A 26,807-nucleotide genomic window follows, 5' to 3' on the forward strand; every position below is an offset into this window, starting at 1 on the left:
AATATATTTTCAATTGTGTAAATTGGCAATTCAACCTTAAATAATGCGCTGTTTCAAATTCATTACAGTGTATGCATGCTCATGAAGAGTGTGTACCTATTTTATATAGAGAATGAGTATTCACACATGTAAATAACCCCCCCCTCTCCCCCTACACACATGCGCACTAAATTTTCCAATATCAGCGCTTTCTTATTGTTCGTATTGTACAATTTTTGGTGTCCAGCTTTAAGGGTTTTGCATGTTAATTAATTCTGTGTTTTTGAGTGACACGTGTGTAAGGGCTACTTGGAAAGCGTTTGATTAACTTGCAAAATGCATAGTTCTATCTTTTCCACTGTCTTAACATCGGAAGAGAAATAGACCCAAAGTGAAGCTGGAACCTGGTATTCCAGAGCGTTCAACTTGTCTCAATTAATAGAATATTACTGCCATCTGCTGGCCGTTGCTGGGTAACGCGTCAGAATGTCAGACGAGATGAGGTAAAACGCTAACCTAACAGCTATTACTAATGTCGCTTTTAATGTCCACTTGTACCAATAAACAAGATTACAATGTTTCAATTTCTGATAATAATTAACCTAGTTAACACAAGTATTTTATTATAACTCTTAGAAAACAAAAAAAAATCAAGGTAGACTATCCCTTAAATCCCTTTCAAAATCTGCTTAACATATCAAAAAGGCACACATCACAAATCCAAAACCCTTTTTTTCTCTGCAAGCATCTAATTGGAGACACAATTATGCGTGGTGTTTTCTTCTGTTGATCGAAAGGTAACGTTCATTAAGCGTTGTCACGAGATAAGTCGACTCATTCGGACAATTACAAGATTCAATTCAATTGGACAACTTCGACGTCTCGTTTTTTTTTCCATTGGTCAGAATTGAAAATGGCTAAAGTTGGGTCTCCACGGCAAAACGCGCAACTTTGACGAAACGTTGGACTAACGCCCGTCTCGGAACGTTCGTCGACATTTTTGTGTTTCCACCGCGCCCGTGTTTACATAAACATTTAAAGGGAAAGACAACCGAAATACTTTTTAACTACCGCTGCCGCTCGGCTCGTATCCACCAATCGCGCGTCGGGTCGCCGCCGGTTGCTAGGAAGATTATGTTAATATATGCAAGGCGGCCGTCTCTGCAGCTACCATTCCGAAGGTAAGCGCGACTTGAGCGTTTTCAGAAAACGTACCAAAAACCGGGAAGCGCTTCCCGTTCGGTTACACGGCGCGACTCCCCGATAGTCAATATGTCGATATCGATCAATTGCGCGCGACCGCGGGGCGCATTTTCGGCGACGGAAAAAGACGGGTTTTCGCCGGGCCTCTCCGCCGAGGCGACGGTCGTTGTTTAGTCCCACCCAAAATGGAGCCCTTCTCTTCCTTGTTCCACGGCGGAGCGAAAGGGCTGGGCTCAACTCGGGGAGCGCGGGGGGACGGCTGGGTCTGCCCCGAAATAAGCCGGGGCTCCGCCGCCGCGACGCCAGTTCTGTTAGATCCGCCGAACGCGGCCGACGTTACGGGCCCGACGAGTAATGTTTACCCGCGCGGTTGGCGCCCTTGTCGGGGCCGTACGGAGATTAACGCCGATGCGGCGGCGCGATAGTCGCCCCGGGTTTCTGCGGCGCTCATTTTTGTGGTATGGTCCGACTGGGACCTAGAACCTTTGGGGTTAACGTGGGGGGGGGGGAGGAGGAAGAAACGCTTTATCGAGTCTTATCAGTCGGCGATCCCGACACCTAACACCAATACCGCTGTTCGGTGTGCGGGCTGTGCGGACGAACTAGCGTTTCGGCACCGTCCCCCCCGTCCTCCCCCCCGCCATGTTCGCGGCCATACGTTGCCTGCATCTCCCCCTCCCACCCCCACACAGCGTGGTTGTGTGGCCGCTCCGTGTCACGCTGGTTTATTTTGGCGAGCGTGCGCCAAGCCAAATGTATCAATGAACGTGGGGGGGAGGGGGGGATCACTGGTACGGTTGTCATGTGCGGCCACATCCAGACCCCCCATTATCAGAGAGATTCACCGCATGGCATCGTGTCTGCCAGGTGACCTCGTTGTTGTTGTTGTTTTGGTTTTAATCGTTGCAGCCAAGCGATGGGAAATCAATCCGCCTTCACCGCCTCCCCCCCTGACTCGCCAAGTCTTGTGAGTTTGGCAGAGCCAAGGCAGTGCTAGACTGTCCACTCGTGGCCATTACAACCTTATGTATTAATACAGTGTGAGCTCAGCCAGGGTTTCCACTTCTAATAGCGCGCCATCGTGTCTGTCAGAGCCATATTTAGCTCTCCTCTAACGCAGACGAGTGGGTGTAGGCTGTATTTAGGATTAATAAAAAAAGCCAAATCCATCTTTGCTCTACTTCTTGTCATTGATCCCAAGTTCATTTTTAGTCCTCTCGTGTTCTTTCTTCATTATCAATGTAGTCACTCAAAACTCTCATCTGTGCATAGACTTTGTGTCATTGTTGCTGTAGTTGCTCAACTGTATAACTTCTGCGTATCGTACACTGTTTAATCGTTCCTAAAAGTCACTCAAAACCTTTTTCCTCTGTGTGCATCATAGACTTTGCTGTCTCAGGAGTGGAGTGAGAGGTGACGGGATTGGTGCTGCTGTGCTGCCATGGAGACCAAACAGGAGCCCTCCTCCGTGTGGAGTCAGCCGGCCAACGATGAGCCTGGCAATGCTGCTCAGGTTTTCCCCCCCAACTACTATCCGTTTTTAATTGTCTCTGCACAGATGTCTAATACTTTAGGCTAGTTTAACACATGCATACTGATACATCAAATCGTTATGTCCACAAACCGCAGTGGTCGATACGTCCCATAATGTGTCGGCACCGTTTGCGGCAACTGTTCCGTCTCCTGTCCCAAGTTTTGCTCGCAAGGAGCTGATTAAACAGAGCAGACACATTTTCTGAGGCCAGTTGAGCCTGCACATCATCAAAAGCAAAAGCAGAACAAATGAGTGAAAATTTAGACAGAAAAGTGGACCATGCACTGTGTGTTGTGCCAGGTATTGATTGACACGACTGATATTTCCATCCGCCAACGGTCTTGGTTAGAATCCTGTGGGAGCATAAAGCCGAGTTCATATTACGAGATCGGAGTCATCAGAAATGTTGGCCTGCGTTGGTTCTTGGGATGCACATGCTACACGTTTTAGCTGCGGCATATGCTGTTGCTGTTTTCCCCAGTCAGGCATCAAGTTTGTCAGGATCAGTGGGAGAGAATGACACATGTCAGTCACACAGGGGGAAAAAAAAAATTGTAGATTTTTTCCCCCTTGAGGACCAGTATTGGTCAACAATACTGAACATGTCTGCAGCTTTCACACAAGACTGATTCGTGTGTACCATGTTCATAACCTTTCACAATGCTCCACATTTGTCTTCGATTGAATCCGGGCTGTTATTACGTGGTCAGGACACAGCATAACACATAGCAAACTCTATTTTTCTGTGTGCAGATAGCAAATGCCAACCGTTTAAATATTTTTTTGGTTAATAACAGCTGGTGGTAACTTCCCACCTTTATTATCTCTGAGACCCCCCCCCCACACACACACACACAGGCGTATCTAAGAATTTAAGAGTGTCTGAATATCTAGGAATATCAAGTGAGCAAAGCAATAAGGATTTAGGAAATAATAAGTATCTTTCCAAAGAGTGCGAAGCGTTTAAAAAAAAAAGAAGAGAAAATCTGTAAAATGGAAGAATCCAGGTACAGGAGATGTTGTTGTGTGCTGATGTGGTTGCAGGTGCATTTCGAAGGTGGCACGGTGGCTCAGATAGTGTATAGCGGAGACCAGCCGGACCGAGGACAGCAGCAGGTGGTTTACACCGCAGATGGGAGCTCCTATACCTCGGTGGAGTCAGCCGAACACACACTGGTCTACATACACCCAGCAGATGGCACTCCAGTAAGAGGAAGAATATCTGGGTTAGGACAAATAGGCCATCTGAGTTAGAAGTTTTACAAGTAGAGCACATCACTTGAATTGACTTGAATTTGTTTTCCTCATGACACTTTTAACTTTTTTGCAATATTTGCGTGACATTTACAATTTGGAGTCAATCAGCTTGGTCACCTTAAGTATGTAAAGTTTGGATATGCAGCCTCAGTGCCATTTCACGGTATCATCATGTTATCACCTTTATGTATTGCTCGAAAGATGAAAATTCATATCCCGCCCTGATGTTTAACATAAATGTTTAAATGTCACAATGTGTGTTTGGTTCTGCTGGAGTTGCTCTCGACTTTGTGTTGAATTCATTTTCTTTCAGACTGTATTTGCTGATCAGCCTCAGGTGGCTTACATTCAGCAGGATGGTACAACCCAACAGGTAGGTTCACCTCACAGAATGCCACTTTGACCCCCCCCCCCTTCAATTAAGTTGTCAAAATGACCAAACTGCAGAATTGATTAATTTATACTCATTGCCAGGTCACAGTTCTGCTACCCAGCGGACAGAACATGAATGCTGCTAATCTGCATGTTCTCAGCAATGTAGCAGAGGCGCCACAAGCCCTCCTGGAGCCGGTCTCTCAGGTATGTCCGACCCAGCACATTCTCATCCCATCCCTGTCAAATATTGACGTTATTGACAAAGGGTCGATACGTGACGTGCAAGGCACCCTTTTGCCCTCTGGTGAGAGGCGTGGCTGGTGTTCAGTGTACTCCAGTGTGAACAGTGGTGGTTTTAGCAAGTTTTACCTGGGATGGCAAAAGGGGGTGGCATGAGCCTCCAGCCTGGGGGGGGGGGGGGCAGAGGTTATCGCCCCCAGACAAATTTGAATTTCATAGACTTCATTTCCTGCACTCTGGTGATTTTTTTTTTAATGCATGTGAATCAAATGATAATGCGACAATGTAAAATCAACTTTTATGAACACTTGAACACTTAACCTAGTCCTATTTATTTCTAAAAGAAGTTTTAAGCAACTATCAGAGAAAATATTGATATATTTTCACACATGAAATAAAGACTCACAATTACAGTTTTTTCACCGAAACATTTTAGTGAGTCGTTTTATAGATGGATAGATAGCTTTTTATTGTCCCTTTGGAGAAATTGAAGTCTGCAGCAGCATCGCAGGGAAATACAAAATATACATCACAGTAAAAATACACTATACAAGTTCCAGATATACGCATTCAATATACAGTCAAATATACCCAAGAAAAAGAAATGCACTGCAAGTGTATTGAACAATAATAACCCACCTTCCCATCTCCTCACACCCCACAGACACACACACATACTCACACACACAAATAAAGTATTGTTTTCGTTATTTCTATTTAACACACGGGGCAACAAACTCTCACGCCGCAGTTGAGCACTAACACGTATTTCACACCGTCAAATTCTTGTAAAAAAATATTGAATATAGAGGAGCAATAAACAAAGGAAAACACCTTACCTGCCACTTGGTGCCAGCAGCATCAGTGGACTACAGAGTCAATAGGCTTGAAAGGACTGATATTAGATAAAATAGTGGCGACGTCGGTATGTGGATTTTCCCGGGTCGGGTGGCAGGCGCAACCATTTTTTCCTTTATTCAGGGGTGCAAAGTGGATCCTAAACTGCTGAGTAAAGTTTACCAAAACTACATAGAAATATCATGAAATTTCAAATCCAGTATTTTATTAATATTAATTGCCTACAAATAGGGTGGCAACCGGGGTGGCAAGGCCTTTTTTGGTGGTGGCAAATGTCACCCCTTGGAACAACCGCAGAGTGTGAACCCTCCTCCATCTAATATGGTAGGGGTTAAGGCTTGGTAGCAGTTAAGGTTAGGTAATGGTTAACAAGTCATTGTTAACTCGCTGCGTCTTATCTAGATGCTGAAGGGTACCTTGCGTGTCATATCAGCGCTTTGTCAACAGTGTCGATGTATGATGTCATGGGATGAGAATGGACTTGTTCACTAGAGACTTTGGAAGAAAAGCACGATTTGTATTTTTGTATTGTGTTCTATAGACATGTCTAGGTTTCAGATCAGTCTCTTTAGCACTGTGAAACAATTTCAGCCTTTGCAAAAGCACACAGCTCATGAGAATCTCTTATGTCCACTAACCAAGAAAGACAAAAGAAGGTGTAGACCAGAGGGGAAAACTCAAGCAAGGCCTGCCTTGTCCAGAGAGACGAAAACAAATGCGCGCAAAGGGAACAACTAAGAGTGTTGATGACGGTGTCTGGGTAGTGTAGCAGCTTATTCCGTTGCCTACCAACACAGGGATCGACGGTTCGAATCCCTGTGTTACCTCCGGCTTGGTCGGGTGTCCCTACAGGCACAATTGGCTGTCTCCGGGTGGGAAGCCAGATGTGGGTATGTGTCCTGGTCACTGCACTAGCGCCTCCTCTGGTTGGTTGGGGGCACCTGTTCGGGGGGGGGGGGGGGATAGCGTGATCCTTCCACGCGCTACGTCCCCCTGGCAAAACTCCTCACTGTCAGGTGAAAAGAAGCGGCTGGCGACTCCACATGTATCGGAGAAGGCATGTGGTAGTCTGCATCCCTCCCCGGATTGGCAGAGGGGGTGGAGCAGCGACCGGGACGGCTCAGAAAGCAGGGTGATTGGCCAGGTACAATTGGGGAGAAAAGGGGAGGGGTGAATAAATAAATTAATTAAAAAAAAGAAACTTGTATTTGGTTTCTGGATTGTGGCACATGTACAGGACAAAATGACAGATGGCAGTTAGCGTGTCAGTGTGTCCCAACTGTATGATATGAATAACTTTTGCTGTCTCTGATTGTCCCGTCGACAGGAGCAGCTGTCTGTGTCCAACTCCCTTACCTCCATGGCGGACATCACGGACCCCACCACCAGTCCTTTGGGGGCCACCGACTCCACTGATGATTCTGAAGAGGAGGATGAAGATGAAGACTCGGAGCTGGATGACTGGGAACCATGCCAGCCTCAGTCCTTCACTCCACACAACCTCTGTGAGTTGCGTACATAAGACTGTCCATACGCCCCTTCCCCTGTTGTCTGTCTGTAGTCCATGTCAGCAGTGTTATAATACAGAGCAGCTGTAGGAGGCGAGGCTTCGGACGTCATTTCAACTAAAACTTCAGATAGTTCTTCTCTGTCTCTCAACTGAAGGTGCTAAAGGATTTATTTTTACGATCTGGGTCTTACTTTCATAGTTTGTGCCATTATGCTTATCAGTTATATCATTTTACTCACTGGCCTCATTGTGTAGATTTTGGACACGGGACCACCGCTGGACTCGACTTTACAACGGTGTCTTATGGGGCAACTGAACACGAGCGTCAGACATGTTTTTTTTTTTGTTTTTTTTTAAATTTATTTCTGATTTTCCCCTTTTTTCTCCCAATTTAGTGGCCAATTGATCCCTATTTTAATTCAAACACCCACCCTCGTATTGCATGCGTTCGCCAACTGCATCTCTCCGGCCGGCAGTCTCGAAGGAAAGCGCCTCCCCACTTTCGTGACAAGGCGAATCCAAGCCGAACCACTGTTTTTCCGACACACACAGAGACGCATTCACATGACGAACACAAGCCGACTCCGCCCCCCTCCCGAAGACAGCGTTGCCAATGATTGCTGCTTCATCGAGTCCGGCCATAGTCGGATGCGTCAGACATGTTTTAAGAAGTCCAATTTAACCCAGTTGTCTAAATCCACGTGTTTAGTAGTAGTAGTAGACATTTATTTGTACCCAAAGGGCAACTGGTTCTGCTGCAGTAGCAGTAAAAAAACACAGAGCGAGACACACAAGATAAAGACCACACATACATAACCACACATAAATTTAAAAAACACATAAAAACATGAGTAAAGGGCGTCCGGGTAGCGTGGTGGTCTATTCCATTGCCTACCAACACAGGACTCTCCAGTTCGAATTCCCGTGTTACCTCCGGCTTGGTCGGGCGTCCCTACAGACACAATTGGCCGTGTCTGCGGGCGGGAAGCCAGATTTGGGTATGTGTCCTGGTCGCCACACTAGTGCTTCTTCTGGTCGGTCGGGGCGCCTGTTTGGGGGGAACGGGGAACTGGGGGGAATAGCGTGATCCTCCCACGCGCTATGCCCCCCTGGCGAAACTCCTCACTGTCAGCTGAAAAGAAGCAGCTGGCAACTCCACATGTATCGGAGGAGGCATGTGGTAGTCTGCAGCCCTCGCCGGATCGGCAGAGGGGGTGGAGCAGCAACCGGGATGGCTCGGACAAGTGGGGCAATTGGCTGGATAAAATCAGGGAGAAAAGGGGGGGGGAGTCCAAAAAAACAAGTAAAAGGTCAACAGATGAAGTACGAAAGTTAGAATATTAGTGAAAAGGGAGAATCAGGCATGGTTGGAGATGTACTGATGCTACCCGTACTTTACGGCATTCAGCGGTGACATGGCAGAGGGTATGAAAGAGAATTTATAGCTGTTAGTTTTGGCTGATGGTTGTTTGGGGCAGGAACCAGAGGGCAGAAACTTAAATTCTAAGTGCAGGGGGTGGGTCATGTCAAACATAATGGATTCTGCTTATTTAACAACTGTTTGTTGTACAGTTCCGATTGACTTTTCTACTGAGCGCCAATAATTTTGCTACTGACTTCTGACACCCTTGTTGATGGGTTTTTCTGTCTGAGGTTGGGAGATGCACACCAGTAGATACAAAAAAAAGTGAAGTATAAAACAATGTCAGCTGTCAACCTGGAACTTGGTGTTTCCTCAGACAACAAAAGACGCTGCCGGCTTTTTTTTTTTTACTCGGCATATCTGTATTCCTATCAAAGGTCATCCTATTGTCAATTATAATGCCCAAATACTTAGAAGACTGAACAACTTCAACGTCTTGTCTTTTAATTATAGTGTTTGCAGGAGTTGGGTGGTGACGTCTGAAATCAGTGCACGTCCTTGGTTTTTGTCACATTCAATTCTAAAAAGGCTTCTTTACACCAGTTAGAAAAATAGTTTAAAGCAGGAGCAAGGCTGGATTACGGACCGGGCATGCCTGGCGAGTGCCCCGGGGCCCCGGACCACGAGGGGCCCCAAAAGGTCAGGGGTATTGTGTTTGCATATAGTAGGGATCCCTTGTAGGGTATGACTGGGGATGTTTGTTCCAACCCTGCGTCACGATGCAGGGCCCAAGCTAGTCTCTATTGATGCGGGGGGCCCAAGCTACAGTCTCTACTGATGCAGGGCCCCAAGCTATTCTCATCTCTGTTTGTTTTGTGATTCAAAATTGTGTGGTACTTTGTAGTCGCCATCCGAATCCCATGCAGATTAGCATAGTGTCGACTACCATGTTGGGTATTTGCATTAGTTTTCCATTTAACAATGTTTAGTATTGTTTGCGTAGCCTATCTGACGGGGTGGGGTGGGGGGGCATGCGTGCCCCGGGGCCCCCTGGTGGGTTAATCCGGCCATAAGCAGGAGCATGAGATATTTCAGCATTGTTCAGCAGGCTCACTGAAACTATTGTCTGCAAACTTCACAATGTGACGTCTTTATGCATGCTCAGTAGTCCAGGTGAGGAAGTCACAGAGAGTTGAATCAGTTCATCTGGACACGTTTAATTAGAGAAACGTTTCATCGGTCGTCTAAGTGACCTGTTCAGTCTCAACCAACTGCAGGTATCCCCACCCTTATGAACAATACAGTGGTATAATGACTGAAACCAGTGATTGGTTTCATATGCAGATTGATGTGACCATTAACTAGAGTTACAATGGCCATGTGCACACATTGTGTGTTTCACAATGTGATGGTTGTCAAACTCACTACGACAGTCATTGGTGTACGTATGTATGACAGAGGAGAGAGGATGCTGCCTTGGGGGGAGCCAGTTGATGTTCTATACAGTCCAGAGAGATGTTCATTTACTCTCACTCTGAATCCTGTTAGTGAGGAAGTCCAAAATCCAGCCCACAATGTTAGAGTCCAACCAAAAGCGCTCTGTGAGCTATTGCACCAGGTGTTGAAAGCAGATGAAAAGTCCACAATCGAGCATGGTTTTACTACCCTCTAAGTGCTTGTAAGTCAGGTCAGCCTTTGGTGCTACCATTATGACAGTAGATGGTATTATCTGCATCTGTTTCTACTGCCTTGTAGATTTGCCTCTTTAAGCAAAGGCTAGGGGAAGGTAACTCCGAATTCAAATCCAAGAAGGCGCTGGCAGCAGGGTGCTCGATGGTGTTTGCAGCAGAAGAGCCCAATAGGAACATGAGCCCTATCAGACCAATGGCACAAACATCAGATGGCATGCAGAGGAACCACTCTGTTGGTCAGTGGATGGCATCACTTGACAAGTAAGCTGTCACTGCGGGGCAACCTCTTTATCTACTGAGCCCGTTGCACTGCGGTGTACCGCTTACGAATGGGTTCTGAGGTCCAGAGAGACTGTTAGGCAGGGGCACAACACCGACTATCTAACTACTGTGCAAGGCATGATTCTGTGACAAATGTGGACAATATTGTTGCTCTGATGTGGGCCTGATGGCCCACGAGTGTGCTTGCAGCCCTGTGTGGACTGCTGAAGAAGAAGTGCTTGTATATGAACTTGAGTAGAGTTATAATAGCGTCCTACACTCTCTGTTTGTTTGTTATGCAAGTTGTAGCGGGTCAAGGAGATGTTCAGTCCTGCCCAGTAGTTATTTCTTTTATCAGTTTTTCAAATGATTTGATAACCAATGAGGTCAGGGCCACTGGTGTGTAGTCATTCAGAGTTGAGTTTTGGGGTGGCTGTTTTTGGCAATGGGAACTACTGGAGATTGTTTCCATAAACTAGGAACTCTTTGCTAAACTCGTGGACATCAAATCGTGAATAAATCTCGAACTCCTGCGCCAGTGCCACGTCTGACGTGAAGCCTTCTAAAACCAGCCTTTTTCTTTGCTTTGTTGTTCAGCCCAACGATGGATCTGACACTGTCCCGAGCTGAGCCTAAATTGTTATCGCTCAGTTTGCTGTCAGCCTTTTGTTTGTGGCACAGTTTGGCCCTCCTTATTTCCTGTCTCATCTCCTTCTGTAAAGAGCTTTGTTCTGAGAAATTGCCTAGCTTAAAAGCACGTTTTTTCTTGTTCAGTAAGAATTTAATGTGTTTGCTCATGCAGGATGCCCTGTGGTGGACTGGCGGCCTGTCCAGGGTGTCTCCCTGCCTGCCGCCCAATGACTGCTGGGATAGGCTCTAGCATCCCCGCAACCCTGAGAGCAGGGTAAGCGGTTTGGATAATGGATGGATGCTCATCCAGGATTTGCTGTTGGGCTAGATCTTAACTTCCTTGTCAGGGAATAACAGTGTCCTTGCAGTATGATGCCCATGAACGTACAGCATCTGTGAGTTTGTCCAAGTCCTGGGGGGATTCAACAAACTCCTCCCAAGCCGTGCGGTCCAGACAGCCTTGCAGTATCAGTGTAGCCTCCTCCATCCAAAGTGTCTCCTTTTCGGTGACTTTCCACCTCTGTAGGCATGTGTGATACGTAGGAATAGGGCATGCGCATTTGTGATACTCTCTGCTTAATGGGGGAGTGGTATGGATTTGGAGGCTCCTTTAATCGGGCCTTAGCGTTGGTCCAGTATCTTGCCATGTTTGGTGGGACAGAAGACATAAACGCTCCTAAGAGTTTTGCTCAGTGAGCAGTGGTTATAATCGCCTGGGATCAAATCAGGAGTGTCGGGAGACAGCTAGTGCAGCTTCTGCGCCATCTGTAGGATCAGTTCTCAGGCAGAGCATTACACTACAGTTACAAGTATTTGTGGGAACTCCCGAGGTAAATAGGGCGCGCATAGACACAGAAAGCAGTTCAGTGTCCTTGGTGCATAGTGTCTCTCTAACTAGGATGGTGTTGCACCAACGTTCATTGATGTAAAGACATACGCCCTCACCTCGTGACTTGCCGGTGGTCGCAGCCTCTCGATTCAAAGATGCATTCAGTCATCTCGTAAGTACCAAGTTCAGGAACATGGAGTACAGAGCACTGTGTACAGATGAAGTGTTAGTAGTGTACTGAATCTTTTTAGAAGTAACAATTAAAGTGTAACTTAAAAAGTTATTACTCAACATGTCTTATTATCAACGGTCGATGGCATTGCTGAGCTACTTCTTGGTTCAACGTGCAGGAATGAGCAGCCTGTACTTACCGTAGGTCGTAGTAACCATCGCTGAACTGCCTGGCCAGTGCAGTAGAGAGGTCTTACATCATGGCAAGTCATGTACACTGTGTAACTGAGGTACCAGGGGTTTTAAGACTCGTGTTCATTTCCCCCATCAGTAGCCATTGTACAGCTGAGTCCAGCGGTGGTCCCGTGTCTGAAATCTCACAAATAAAGCCGTTGAGTTAAATGATGTCATCACCAATATGTAAAATGGCGAAAACCTATGACAGTAAGACACAGGTTATAAAAAACAAAATGATCCTCTCATGCATTTTATCTTTATGCTTTTCTGGTAGTCTAACATCAGGGTGTGGTATCTCTCTCGCTCTCTCTCTCCTATTCCTTTTTCTCACCCTCTCACTTTTACTTTGTGATTTATCTCTTACGTTTCTGGCTGTTTCCCCTCCCTGCTTTCTCTCACTCTTTTCTTTCCGTCTTCCTTTTCTTTTTTCCCCTTTGGTTTCTATTGCTCTCCTTGCTTTTTCCTCTTTTTCTGTGTGTGTGTGTGTGTGTGTGTGTGTGTTTTCTATCCCTTTGTACTATTTTCTCTCTCGCACACTCTGTCACACACACCCTCTAAACACTCTCTCTCTACACTCTCTCTCTCTTTCTCTCTCTCTTTCTCTCTCTCTCTCTCTCTACTCTCTCTCGCTTTCGCTCTCTCTCTCTCTCGCTCTCTCACACACACCATCTCTACACACACTCTGTCTCTCTCACACACACCCTCTCTCGACCCACACACACTGTCTCACACACCCTCTCTCTGTCTCTCTTTCTCTCTCAGGGTGTGAGGACTGCAACAACGCCAACCCCTCTGTGTGTCTGAAGCATGGCCCCCTACACCCCATCCCCAACCGGCCCGTGATGTCCAAGGCCCGAGCCAGCCTTCCCTTGATCCTCTACATCGACCGTTTCCTGGGAGGGGTTTTCTCCAAGCGGAGGATCCCCAAACGAACCCAGTTTGGCCCTGTGGAGGGATCCTTGGTGCCGCAGAGCGAACTTCAGGACCACTACATTCATCTGAAAGTAAACTAGAAATCAGCACTTCCTAACCTTTTCCCGAACTCACTGAGAGCTTTTCTTTTCTTTTTTCCAGGTTGTAGTGTGTTTCACATTTTTAGCATTTAGCTGAATTTTTTTTCTTAGCCAGGGGTGGATTTGAGGGGGACTATAAAAGGTTGTGCTCCCCTTTGTTAAACAAATGTAGAAAAACCTTTGTAAAACTGCCGTCCCCCTCTCCATCCTCATTGGTTGAATGGCACCCTGTGATATCTCTTAATCAAGAATGTTAGCATGTATCATGATATCTGTTATCGGTATTCAAATAGTATCAATATTACAGATTTGCACACCAGCTCTCAAATAGTTTGATAATACAGTTGGTGTAAAAAAAAAAAATCTGTCATAGTTAAGAATATGTAGGCCAAAGACTACAGTTTAAAAGGTGATTGTGGTTTTTTTGAGTCCACCACCCGCCAAACTTTCACAAATCAACTATTAGCAGAGACCCATCATTTGCATATTTATCTCCTACTTTGGCCCTGTGATGGCCTGGTGGCCTGTCCAGGGTGTCTCCCCGCCTACCGCCCAATGCCTGCTGGGATAGGCTCCAGCATCTCCACGACCCTGAGACCAGGATAAGTGGTTCGGATAATGGATGGGATGGATAGATCTCCTACTTTCATAGACTTACTTTTTCTTCTTCTTTTTTTTTTTTTTGGATTTTCTTCCCTCCTTTTTCTCCCCAATTGTATCTGACCAATTACCCCACTCTTCCGAGCCGTCCCGGTCTCTGCTCCACCCCCTCTGCTGATCCGGGGAGGGCTGCAGACTACCGCACGCCTCCTCCGATACATGTGGAGTTGCCAGCCACTTCTTTTCACCTGACAGTGAGGAGTTTCACCAGGGGGACGTAGCGCATGGGAGGATCACACTGTTCCCCCCAGTTCCCCCTCCCCCCTGAACAGGCACCCCGACTGACCAGAGGAGGCGCTAGTGCAGCGACCAGGACACATACCCACATCCACCTTCCCACCCGCAGGCACGGCCAGTTGTGTTTGTAGAGACACCCGATCAAGCTGGAGATAACACGGGGATTCGAACTGGTGATCCCCGTGTTGGTAGGCAACGGAATAGACCACTACACTACCTGGATGTCCTTAAATTTACTTTTCTAAGCTGTTTTTTCACACTGCACAGAAGAGACCAAAAGTCCTGTTACACCTACTAAAAGCCTACTTTTACTTTACTTGATAATGTTGTGTAACATCTTTTGTGTTTCATGTAAGCAACCCGATAGGTCAAACTTTTTTGGCATGTGCAAGCTGGCATGGCTAACAAAAATACATCCCGATCATGGCTGCTGCTCGCCGGGAAGAGTGGAAAGAGCCTCCATTTATAGATGCAGGCAAACAGTGTGGAATGCGAGGCTCATAGCGGTGATGATCAGACAACATATAGCATCACAAAATATTGCGGTGGTGTACTTTGGAGACGTTTCAGTAAAGGGGAAATATACTACGCAGAAAAGGAAATTCAGTTTTTACAACACAACCTGCAAAAGGCAAAAAAAAAAAAACTTGATTGAAGAATATTTTGATTACTTGTATGAAAAGCAAGTGACATTGCTGTATCTCGCTGGCTGAGGTTTTAATGAATTTAAAGAAAAAAAAAACTTCAGGCTCTGTTAGATTCAATAACTTATGGGCATTGGTGTTATTCTTACTTGCTTACAAAAGACGGCATCTTGACTAACTCAGTTTCATGTATGTTTTAGCTGTGCATGCTGGATGCAGACAAAGACAGTGGGAGGTCTGATGACATGTGGGTGGACCTGTCGGATGAAGACAGCTGTAACTGGATGATGTTTGTCAGGCCAGCCCAGAACCACCTGGAGCAGAACTTGGTAGCCTATCAGTACGGCTCTGACATTTTCTACACCACCATCAAGAACATCCAGCCCAAGCAGGAGCTCAAGGCAGGCACCGCTTTCTTTTCATTTTTCATTTGCGCACATATAGGATGTATACACAGTGTGTACACTGTATATAGAAACTAACACATTATTGCTTGCAAGTCCCTCAAGGTGTCAAGCAAGGGTACACTTTCTTTAAAAGGTGCCAGCAGCAAAGTCATCATGACAGGGATGTAATGTTAACAGCAAATATGTACATTGTACAGAATACTACTACAATAGCACATGGGCAGCACGGTGGCGCAGTGGTTAGCGCTGTCGTCTCACAGCAAGAAGATCCTGGGTTTGAACCGAGGCTGAAAGGTTTAGCAGGTAGTAGGCTAGTTAGCTGGCTAGCTAGCAAGCAGGCCGGTCAGCCCGAGATTTTGTTTCAGGCATTCGTTTCTCTGGTGTCCCTCTCTGTGTGAACACAAGTCAGAGGAGCACAACAGCAGACAGGTGTCAATAGCTAAGTAGCTGCTCTAGGTCCTGGGTTCAAACCCCGGGGTTGTCCCACCTTGGGGTCATCCCAGGTCATCCTCTATGTGGAGTTTGCATGTTCTCCCCATGTCTGCGGTGGGTTTCCTCCGGGTGCTCCGGTTTCCCCCACCGTCAGAAAGACATGCATGTTAGGCTTAATACCCCTGTCTGTGCTCTTGACCGAGGCATGGCAAGACGAACCAGAGTTGGTCCCCGGGTGCTGCACGGCGGCTGCCCACTGCTCCTAGCGACACAGCTAAGATGGGTTAAATGCAGAGTGTAATTTCCCTACGGGGATCATTAAAATATATCGAATCACGTCAACAAAGGAACTGATGCTGTACCCTTGTCTTAAGCAGATAAAATTCTTATTGAATTTCATGCTAACACTGCAGAATACATTACATCCAACTCACTGCTAATTTATGTGGTGTGCTTTTCTTCTTTTATCCTTTTTAATCTTGTGATCGGTAAAAGGTGAAATCTGTTATGCCTGGGTTTTGGTCTTAAGTGTACTCTGTACAGCTGTACGTTGCAGCTTTGCTACCATCTTAGCAGACCCAGAGAAGAAGAGCTGTTGCCTTGGTAACAAACAAAGGAAAAAAGGGCCACAGTAATTAGTTGTTGTCCTCCCACAGGTGTGGTACGCAGCCTCATATGCAGAGTTTGTCAACCAGAAGATCCACGACATCACCGAGGAAGAGAGAAAAGGTGAGGCTGTTCGTTAGCATGGGTTCACCTGGTGTCAGTGACGTATCTCCAATCTTGTGTTGTTTTTCCTTTCATTTCACTGAACAGCTACTTACTGAGTCAATGAAAAGCAACGCCACAAACATGAAAAGGGGTTTAGGTTGGATAAGTGGAATAGAAAATACATGTAAATGAACATAAACTGACGAGGAGGTAAGATGGAAGCGTGGTGTTTGCAAATGGCTACAGAGATCATACACACAGTGCCACATACATACGTACACAGAGAGTACGTACTGTATCACATAAGCACATCTACTCACACACACACATATATATATATACACTCACTGGCCACTTTATTAGGTACACGTTGCTAGTACCGGGTTGGACCCCCTTTTGCCTTCAGAACTGCCTTAATCCTTCGTGGCATAGATTCAACAAGGTACTGGAAACATTCCTCAGAGAGTTTGGTCCATATTGACATGATAGCATCACACAGTTGCTGCAGATTTGTCGGCTGCACATCCATGATGCGAATCTCCCGGTCCACCACATCCCAAAGGTGCTCTATTGGATTGAGATCTGGTGACTGTGGAGGCCATTTGAGTACAGTGAACTCATTGTCATGTTCAAGAAACCAGTCTGAGATGATTCGAGCTTTATGACATGGCGCGTTATCCTGCTGGAAGTAGCCATCAGAAGATGGGAACACTGTGGTCATAAAGGGATGGACATGGTCAGCAACAATACTCAGGTAGGCTGTGGCGTTGACACGATGCTCAATTGGTACTAAGGGGCCCAAAGTGTGCCAAGAAAATATCCCCCACACCATTACACCACCACCACCAGCCTGAACCGTTGATACAAGGCAGGATGGATCCATGCTTTCATGTTGTTGACGCCAAATTCTGACCCTACCATCCGAATGTCGCAGCAGAAATCGAAACTCATCAGACTAGGCAACGTTTTTCCAATCTTCTATTGTCCAATTTTGGTGAGCCTGTGCGAATTGTAGCCTCAGTTTCCTGTTCTTAGCTGACAGGAGTGGCACCCGGTGTGGTCTTCTGCTGCTGTAGCCCATCTGCCTCAAGGTTCGACGTGTTGTGCGTTCAGAGATGCTCTTCTGCATACCTCGGTTGTAATGAGTGGTTATTTGAGTTACTGTTGCCTTTCTATCAGCTCGAACCAGTCTGGCCATTCTCCTCTGACCTCTGGCATCAACAAGGCATTTTGGCCCACAGAACTGCCGCTCACTGGATATGTTCTCTTTTTCGGACCATTCTCTGTAAACCCTAGAGATGGTTGTGCGTGAAAATCCCAGTAGATCAGCAGTTTCTGAAATACTCAGACCAGCCCGTCTGGCACCAACAACCATGCCACGTTCAAAGTCACTTAAATCACCTTTCTTCCCCATTCTGATGCTCGGTTTGAACTGCAGCAGATCGTCTTGACCATGTCTACATGCCTAAATGCATTGAGTTGCTGCCATGTGATTGGCTGATTAGAAATTTGCGTTAACGAGCAGTTGGACAGGTGTGCCTAATAAAGTGGCCGGTGAGTGTATATAAAATTTGGATTATTTTGCTCCTTGTTTGTTGAGCACTTTCCCTACCATAGAGTGTTTTATTTAACGAAGTTTTATATACATACACATGCAAGGATGCACATTTACATACACACACATCTATCAGATGAAGTAACAGTAGAACTGGGCTAAGCCACGTGACAGAAGAAACAGAACAGGAACCCAGTTATCCAAACACCGCTAATAAAACATTTCAGCCTTGTAATCTTTGATAGTACACATTCCACTCCCCGCTGTTCTCAGAGTAGTGAATATGTACTTATGATTCTTCCTCATGATGTGTCGTGATGATGTTTGCTTTGTTTTTTCTTCTATTCCTCCAGTCTTGCGGGAGCAGGAGAAGAACTGGCCCTGTTACGAGTGCAACCGACGCTTCGTTAGCTCCGAGCAGCTGCAGCAGCACCTCAACATGCACGATGAAAAGTTAACCTCTGTCACTAGGTACAAGACGGTGGACCTCGAATCGTCTTTCTGCTCCTGTACACTCATATCCCTGCCTGTCACATACTTGGATATAGTCTTTATTTTGCTGCTTTGTGCCTTTAATGCTACCTTTCAAAAACATTCAAAGACTTTATGGGTGTCATTAACCCTTCCAATTACCTTGTAAACATAGAAATCCAACTTTGGATATACAGAGAACATCACACTTGGGTGCATGTTTTTTTTGGATTTGCTCCTACATTTTTGCATGTTATGTGTAAGTGTGGGCAGCACAGTAGTGCAGTGGTTAGTGCGGTCGCCTCACAGCAAGAAGGTCCTGGGTTCGAGCCCCGGGTTGGTCCAACTTTGGGGGTTGTCCTGGGTCATCCTCTGTGTGGAGTTTGCATGTTTTTCCCGTGTCTACATAGGTTTCCTTCGGGTGCCCGGTTTCCTCCCACAGTCCAAAGACATGTAGGTCAGGTGAATCGGCCATACTAAATTGTCCCTAGGTGTGACTGTGTGTTGGCCCTGTGATGGACTGGCAGCCTGTCTAGGTTGTCTCCCTGCCTGCTACATCCCCGTGACCCTGAGAGCAGGATAAGCGGTTTGGATAATGGATGGATGGATGTGTAAGTGTGCTAGTGGGAGGTCCACATCAAATTGTCTACCAAGTCAATGGAATGGAGTGGAACATGAAAACTTACACAGCAATTAAAACATTGTGGTTGTTCATTCATTCATCCATTATCCAAGCTGCTTATCCGATTAGGGTCGCAGGGTGCTGGAGCCTATCCCAGCGCTCATTGGGCGGAAGGCGGGGAAACACCCTGGACAGGTCGCCAGTCCATCACATTCATCTAAATGAATCGTAACTGTAATTCATCTAACTATACATCTAAAACAATCGAGTGAACTCTCCTTGATCAAAACTCTCCCCCCCTCTTCAGATCCAGAGGTCGCGGCCGTGGAAGAGGAAGGAAGAGGTTCGGCACTGGAAGAAGACCGGGTCGCCCGCCTAAGTTTATACGACTAGAACCGCTGGTGGACTCTGGCGGGGACAAGACATCGGTAGGAGTGATTGTTGTCTGCAATACAGTACCTGTTCGCCATGTTTACGTCAAAGCATTTTATGCGCATTATGAAGCATCGCATTAGAAAAGTTGGACGGAAATGGCAAAATTTGATTTAAAAGAGTTGATGTGCGATATAGGCAATGGAAACGCATTCGTCAAATAAAATGTGACGTACCAAACAGCACAACCGCCTAATCAAAACAGGAATAATGCAATGTTTGATCACCAGTTTCCGCTGTCATCATACATCAGAATCATAACTGCTGTGTTTTTGTCCCCGTCTCTGGACAACACCAGCTGACTGTGGGCACTTGGCCAACTGAAAACAATTCTTGAAGACCCGTCTTATTTTATTCCCCTGCGTTTTATTTTGTTTTCTGACAGCTTCTTCTTGTGTCGTGATGAAACTGTCGGCGTCCAACATAATGCTTCATTACCGCCACCTTCCTGACGCGATTACATTTTGCATAGCCTACGATGTTTATTGTCACTCCGGTTATACAAGTACAGTCGTGTGAAATACTTTTGCCGGGAGGCTCCATTGCAGAAAAGATGTATATATATATAAAAAAACATTTAAATATAAAAACAAAGACATAACACATAAATATTAAAACCAAAGACTTGTGAAAACATAAAGACATGAATATAAAACCAAAATATAAAGGGCAATTAAAGGTTGCATGAGTCAGAATATTTTAGAGTATTGCACGGAGAATACTGAACAGAGGTTCGATTGTACTTTGTTTGTGTGTGAGTGTGGGTAATGGCTGTGTGTTTGTGTATGTGTTATTTATTTATTAGTCTTATGGCCTGGGGGAAAAAACTGTCCCTCATTCTGCTGGTGCATGATTTATGACCCCTGTATCCCTACCAGAGGGATTCGGGGACAACAGGCTGTTGTGTGGATGTGATGGGTCTTCTATGACCCTCGGGGACTCCCTGAGGCACCGCTGGGTGTACGGCTCCTGCAGGCTGGGCAGCTCACACCCAGTGATGTGCTGGGCCATCTGCACCACCCTCCTCAGAGCGCCGTAGTGATGCAGCTGCAGTACCAGGTGGTGAAGCAGCCTGTCAGAAGGTTCTCTATGGTGCCCCAGTAGGAGTCCCTGAGGTCCCTCAGGGCCAAATTTCTTTATGCGCCTGAGGCTGTGCAGAAGCTGTTGGGCCTTTTTAACAACAGCAGTGGTGTGGCTAACCCATTAGAGGGTTTTTTTGAATGTTAACGCCCAGATATTTGAATGTGCCCACCCTCTCCACTGCTGTGCCATGGGTCTTTACAGTGGGTCACACAAGCAACATAATTCGCACAGTTTGTTGTCCAGCGACTGCACGTTAGCCAGTAACATGCTGGGGTGGGGGGGTCAGTGAGCACGCCTCCCTCAGCCGGACTAGGACCCCGGCTTGCCTGCCTCTGTTCCTCCACTGGGTCCTCTCCAGTTTGGGAAATTGTGAGAGGATCCGGAGTGAGGAGGTCTCGACTGTGGTGAGTGCTCGCCTTTCTGATGTTCAAGTGTTTCTGTGTTGTAGGTTATCCTGATGGTCTCTCTGTTGGTGCTGCGGTCAACTGCGGCCTGTGTTCGTGAATGCAGGCTGAGATCCTTAGCTATGTTTACAGATAAAAACAGAAGTGATAAAAAATAGTAAAAATACAAACTTACCTAACATAACTAAGCACTAAATAACCTAAAACTAACCTTAAAACACCAAGTATTTACACTAGTGCGGATCTCCCGGCACGTCGCCCTCCTCGTATGGTACCATGTTAGGTGCCGCCATGTTTATGTGTAGGTTGATGGAAACTCACCAAATACACATTTTATTTTTTGAGACATTTGGGAAGTTTGCTTAAAATTCACTTGAAAGTTGACCGAAAACAGCTACTTAAAAGTAATGCTAGAATAAAAATAGGGACGACCAAAAAAGTTACACAAAAGCGATTCAACCAATGACTCACAATTAGCTTGCTGCTTGACAGCATCCCTCAGTTAAGTGTTTGTCTTGAACAGGACATGTTGGGATTGACTGGCAAGCCGTCGCTTGAGGAGCAGACGGACGGAGCCCAGAATGGGCTGAGGGTGGTGGAGCTGGAGCCAGAGGGGGAGCTGGGTTCAGAGGCAGAGGGCCAACTGCTGCCCTCAGTGGGGGAGCCGATCCCTGGGCCGGTCACCCTGCCTCCCTCTGCAGACCTCCCCAGCCCAGTGAAGGAGGATCTGGCCCAGGGCGGCCAGGCGGAACCTCACCTCACGTCTCAGGACATGCGGCGCGCCAAGAGGATACGGGTAAGACCACAGAGTTGTAATCTTGTTGTCGTCTGGAAAAAGCAACAGCATTTTTCAGATAGCAAATTTTCATTTGGTGTGGTCAGTGGCCCAAGATTTGCCTTACAATAGTGTGTCTCTCTTCCTCAATGCGTGCTCCCCTCAAAGATGGACGCACAGGTAGGTTGGAGTGTCAAGGGCTGGCGGAAAACATGGTGATTGGGTATTCTCCTCTGTCATTTCCCATAGTGTTAAATGTTTGTGTTAAATTTGAGGAAATGCCTCCTGCATTCATGTTCCATTACTTGTACACGTATATATGTACACAACGTCCATTACATACGTCAGCATCTCCCTTAGTCACTACAAGGAATCCTGCCTGTGCTCCATGTCAGCAAAACGCCACTGTATGTTTTGTGCTGTAACCCCCCCGTCTCTCGCTCTCTTTCCTGACCCAGAATGCAGCGCTGCAGCACCTCTTCATCAGGAAGAGCTTCCGTCCTTTTAAATGCACTCACTGCGGCAAGGCTTTCCGGGACAAAGAAAAACTGGACCAGCACCTTCGGGTCCACGGCCGTGATGCCTACACTTTCGCCTGCCACATTTGCAGCAAGAGCTTCCTGACCGACTCGGCACTGGAGGACCACCTGGTGCTGCACACGGAGCACCGCACCTACTCCTGCCTCCTGTGCCCTGAAACCTTTGAGAAGCTGGACCTGCTCAAAGACCACGTAGGGGTGCATGCGGTGGACGGCTGCTTCACCTGCCCCTCCTGCAAGAAGACCTTTAATGACTTCATCCAGGTAAATAACGAAAGTGAGGAAGTTCAGAGAAGATGCATTTGCACGGTTAACAAACAGCCCCACCCCATATCCCCCTAGGTGAAGAAGCATATTCGCTGCTTCCATTCAGAGAAGATCTTCCAGTGCCCAGACTGTGAAAAGGCCTTCTGTCGGCCTGACAAGCTGCGTCTACACATGCTCCGCCACTCAGACCGCAAGGACTTCCTGTGCTCGACCTGCGGCAAACAATTCAAGGTGTGGGAGGTGACGTTTGAAGAGTCTGGTAGTGGACACAACAATAAGTACTGTGTGTGTGTGTGTGTGTGTGTGTGTGTGTGCATCTGGAAGCTTGTGGGGAAGAACTAAGCCTCTTTTAAACCTCTGTTTAACAATTTTTCAGAGGAAGGATAAATTGCGGGAACACATGCAGCGCATGCACAATCCAGAAAGAGAGGCCAAGAAGGCCGACCGCGTCCACCGCTCCAAGACGCTCAAACTGAAAGTGCCCACAACCGACTTCGAGAGCTTCATGTTCAAATGCAGGGTGTGCATGATGGGGTTCAGACGGCGTGGAATGCTGGTGAGGCTGAATTTTTGAAAGGCCTTTATTTGTATTTTTTATCAGTTGGCAGCTGTTCTATGTGTAAATGTGTGCCCAGGTGTACTCAGCTATATCTCTCTGGTTGCAGGTCAATCATCTGTCCAAACGGCACCCAGAGATGCGTATCGATGACGTGCCTGAGCTCACCCTGCCAATCATCAAGCCCAACAGAGACTACTTCTGCCAATACTGTGATAAGGTCTATATCTTTTTTTTTCTGAAAATACCTTTTCCTTGTGATATGTTGTCATTTTTTAACCCTTTTTTTCTTCTCATGCTTATATTAGAATTCTTACTATATTATTGTTGTTCTTTGCAAATGCGTGCGTTTTTTCCATTATCTGTTTTTCTTTATCAAATACACATTAGTCTTTCTTTCTTTCTTTCTTTCTTTCTTAATAATTGTTGGGAAACCCATTTTGGAAGGCGAGGATAAGAAGGTTTTTTTGTGAAAGAACTTTATTTCCCAGACAAATTGCATTAAGTGCCTCTGAGGGTGGCAAAAATGAGTTTCAACAGTGAATTTGACCCAAAGGGACACTTCTGACGACCAGTATAAATCTCCCAACCTGCGAACTGTATTAATCTGTGTACAGGTGTATAAGAGTGCCAGTAAAAGGAAAGCCCACATACTGAAGAACCACCCGGGTTCCGAGTTGCCCCCCAGCATTCGTAAACTGCGGCCGGCTGCTCCCGGGGAGCCGGACCCAATGCTGAGCACACACACCCAGCTCACAGGCACCATCGCCACCGCACCAGTCTGCTGCCCCCACTGCGCCAAACAGTACAGCAGCAAGGTGAGTACCAGGCTCTGTCAACTCGGATACGAAATGTCCCGTAATCATTCATTATTGTATACCATCTCAGATGCTGTAGAGGCACATGCAAAGAATTCTGGGTAGTTGACCTCGGCATGGAAGCTTTTATATGGTTTGACTCAGTGTTGACTACCTATTAGCTGCTCACCATTCACAACCCATGAGTTTCTAGACTTTTTCTGCAATAAGGTTGATGAGATCATAAACAAAATTAGTTCTTCTACTCCTGCAGATCCTGTCTTATCAAATTTACATCTATACAATGAGTCACTGATAGTCCCTGTTATTACAGCTTTTGAGACTATCTCTCTTAATACTTTGACTAAGCTTGTGTCAGCTTCTAAATCAACTACTTGACCCCTTATCAGCAAAACTGTTTAAAGACCTCTGGCCTTTCCTGGGATGTACAATACTAGACATTGTTAATTTATCACTTACTACTGGCATTGTTCCCAGCAGTTTTAAGACAGCTGTGATTAAACCTCTACTTAAAAAAACACACCTCGATCCAGAGTCTCTTAATAACTATTGACCAGTCTCTCATCTTCCAATCTTTTCTAAAGTACTAGAGAGAGTTGTGTATCAACAACTTTCGACCCATATAGAACAAAACCATCTATATGAACCTCTTCAATTAGCTTTCAAGGCCTGTTACGCCACTGAAACTGCTCTGATCAGAGTGGTGAATGATCTTTTACTAGTGATGGACTCTGATTCCACTTCTGTGCTTCTACTACTGGACCTCGATCCAGCCTTTGACACCATTGATCACTGTATACTTTTAGACAGAGTAAATTGTAATTTTGGTGTCTCTGGTTTAGCTCTCTCTTGGCTTAAGTCCTACTTATCTGGAAGTACACATTGTGTCTGCTATAGTAATATTACATCAAAATTCTCTGACGTTAAATATTGTGTACCTCAGGGCTCAGTTCTTGGCCCTTTACTTTTCTCTCTTTATATTTCATCTCTTGGCCAAATTATACACAGTTATGCAATACATTTCCATTGCTATGCTGATGATACTCAGCTGCATATGTCTATAAGGGCTGATGATCATACTCAAATGACTAATTTAGAGACCTGCTTGGCTGCTGTGAAAAATTGGATGTCACTAAACTTTCTGCTTTTAAATTCGGATAAAACCAAGATGCTGGTCATTGGCCCTGCTAGGCACAGACACCAATTTAATCAAGTAACAATAACAATCGACAACTCTGATTCCACAAAGTGTGGCAGCCAAAAATCTTGGTGTTACATTTGATCCCAGCCTTTCCTTTTAAAGAAATCACCAAGACTGCCTTTTTTCCACTTATGTAACATAGTAGCTAAAATTTGGTTTTTCCTGTCCATGGCTGATGCAGAGACTCTTAATACACATGGCCATCGAAATTCTAGTTAATGGTCACACCCATATTTGCGCATGAAACTGGTCATTGGTTTCGGTCATTACACATCTGTCGCCATCTTACATTGCTGTAATTGCAACATTCCCTAATCCTCTGAATAGTACTCATGGCCATTGAAACGCTAGTTAATGTCACACCTATATTTGCACATGAAATGGTTTCGGTCGTTACGCAATTGTGTTGTACTGTATTGTCTATAAGGGGTGGGGATACCTGCAGTCAGTTTAGACTGAAGATGTCACACATACCCCTTTCACACTGGCCAAAAAACCCACTAACATCTGTCTTTGGTCAGTGTAACATTGACCACCAAAGGCAGATGTTAGCGGGTTTTTTGGCCAGTGTGAGGTGTCCTTAGTTGAGTGATGAAATGTATCTGTCAGTAAACATTGTATCCAGATGAACTGATTCAACCTTCTTTGAAAATTGACTTAACTTGTTTTTAACTCATTATTATAATGATAATATTGTTATTACTCATTAGGCAAACAGAATGAGCACCGTCTATGATTTGTTTAGATTCATATTCATGTGAGTTTGGTACCAGAACCAGATATTCTGCTATTGGATGTACAGTGTCAGGAAAAATTATGTTGCTACCTTTGACTTACCTTTTTGTGTAATTTTGTTGGTATTTTGCCTATGACCATTGTTTAAAGCAGTTGCGTGTCTGCAGGTACTGACAGTATGGCTGGGTGATATTGACAAAATCAAATATCACAATTTTGACTAAATAACTCAATCGATGTAAAACAAATCTGACGATATTTTGGAGGTGTCTATTGGTGCTTTCTTAAGATATTTACACACAAGAAAATGTTGAGAAATGATCATGAGTAATGTGGATATGATGACCAGGCAGAATTCAAATCTTTAGAATGATGAACAGTGAATTAAACCTCATGTTAAATGAAGTTTAAGATGTATTTTTAGAAAGTTCTTTCTTAGTGTGCCCATTTTCGAATGGGAAATCAGCACGGTCATGCCGGTATTTAGTTTCACATTTAGTTTAATTTCACCTTCTCTCACTTGTTCTTCACTTGACAGTCTACGTCACATTTAAAAGGCTCCATGAAGTCGTGAATGTAAATCAGCGTCAGCTTTTGTACGTTTCATGTCTAGTAAACTTCCACTGTCTGGATGTTTTTGTCTTGTTCACTCTCCTTTTGGAAAAGATAAGTCACAAAGTATTTATCTAAATATAGGTAAAGCATAAATTGCAAGGAAATGACACCGACACGTTTCTCTGTGCGCATGTCTTTAGACTAAAATGGTGCAGCACATCAGGAAGAAGCATCCAGATTTCGCCCAGCTGGCCAACTCTATCCAGACGCCGTTGACCACCGCCGTAATCAGCAGTGCGCCCACCGTCATCAACGCAGACGGAACCACGGCGGAGGCTGTAGTGGTAAGATTCTGTATAAAAATGACATAAACTGTGTCACACACACTCCTTCCGGCACATATTTGGGTTTGCGGACGGCTAGAGGCACTACCACGGTTTACTCAGAAACTTTGTGTAACTCGGCACAAGTCCTTTTTACGTGTGTGTAGTTATGATATTGATGGCAGTAATTGTTATTTCAGTGATAAGGAACAAAGTTGTGTGTTTCAGT

At 45.6% G+C, this 26,807-nt stretch overlaps 1 protein-coding gene across 1 annotated transcript in view; it reads left to right on the top strand.

Annotated features, from left to right (window-relative positions):
* Window positions 1-2,602: 2,602 nt before the first annotated feature.
* The window catches only part of prdm10 (PR domain containing 10), a 32,165-nt gene continuing 7,960 nt past the window's right edge, over window positions 2,603-26,807 (top strand). The window contains exons 1-17 of the mRNA XM_056283207.1: window positions 2,603-2,695; window positions 3,761-3,922; window positions 4,287-4,346; window positions 4,448-4,552; window positions 6,774-6,951; window positions 12,901-13,142; window positions 14,893-15,093; window positions 16,188-16,260; window positions 18,151-18,268; window positions 19,198-19,318; window positions 21,333-21,605; window positions 22,043-22,387; window positions 22,466-22,621; window positions 22,767-22,946; window positions 23,056-23,166; window positions 23,564-23,764; window positions 26,456-26,599. Coding sequence (XP_056139182.1) covers window positions 2,624-2,695; window positions 3,761-3,922; window positions 4,287-4,346; window positions 4,448-4,552; window positions 6,774-6,951; window positions 12,901-13,142; window positions 14,893-15,093; window positions 16,188-16,260; window positions 18,151-18,268; window positions 19,198-19,318; window positions 21,333-21,605; window positions 22,043-22,387; window positions 22,466-22,621; window positions 22,767-22,946; window positions 23,056-23,166; window positions 23,564-23,764; window positions 26,456-26,599 — 2,742 coding nt within the window. The 5' untranslated portion in view covers window positions 2,603-2,623. The remainder of the gene's footprint in view (window positions 2,696-3,760; window positions 3,923-4,286; window positions 4,347-4,447; window positions 4,553-6,773; window positions 6,952-12,900; window positions 13,143-14,892; window positions 15,094-16,187; window positions 16,261-18,150; window positions 18,269-19,197; window positions 19,319-21,332; window positions 21,606-22,042; window positions 22,388-22,465; window positions 22,622-22,766; window positions 22,947-23,055; window positions 23,167-23,563; window positions 23,765-26,455; window positions 26,600-26,807) is intronic.

The sequence above is a fragment of the Lampris incognitus genome, chromosome 7 (genome assembly GCF_029633865.1).
Source record: "Lampris incognitus isolate fLamInc1 chromosome 7, fLamInc1.hap2, whole genome shotgun sequence".
Classification (NCBI taxonomy): Eukaryota; Metazoa; Chordata; class Actinopteri; order Lampriformes; family Lampridae; genus Lampris; species Lampris incognitus.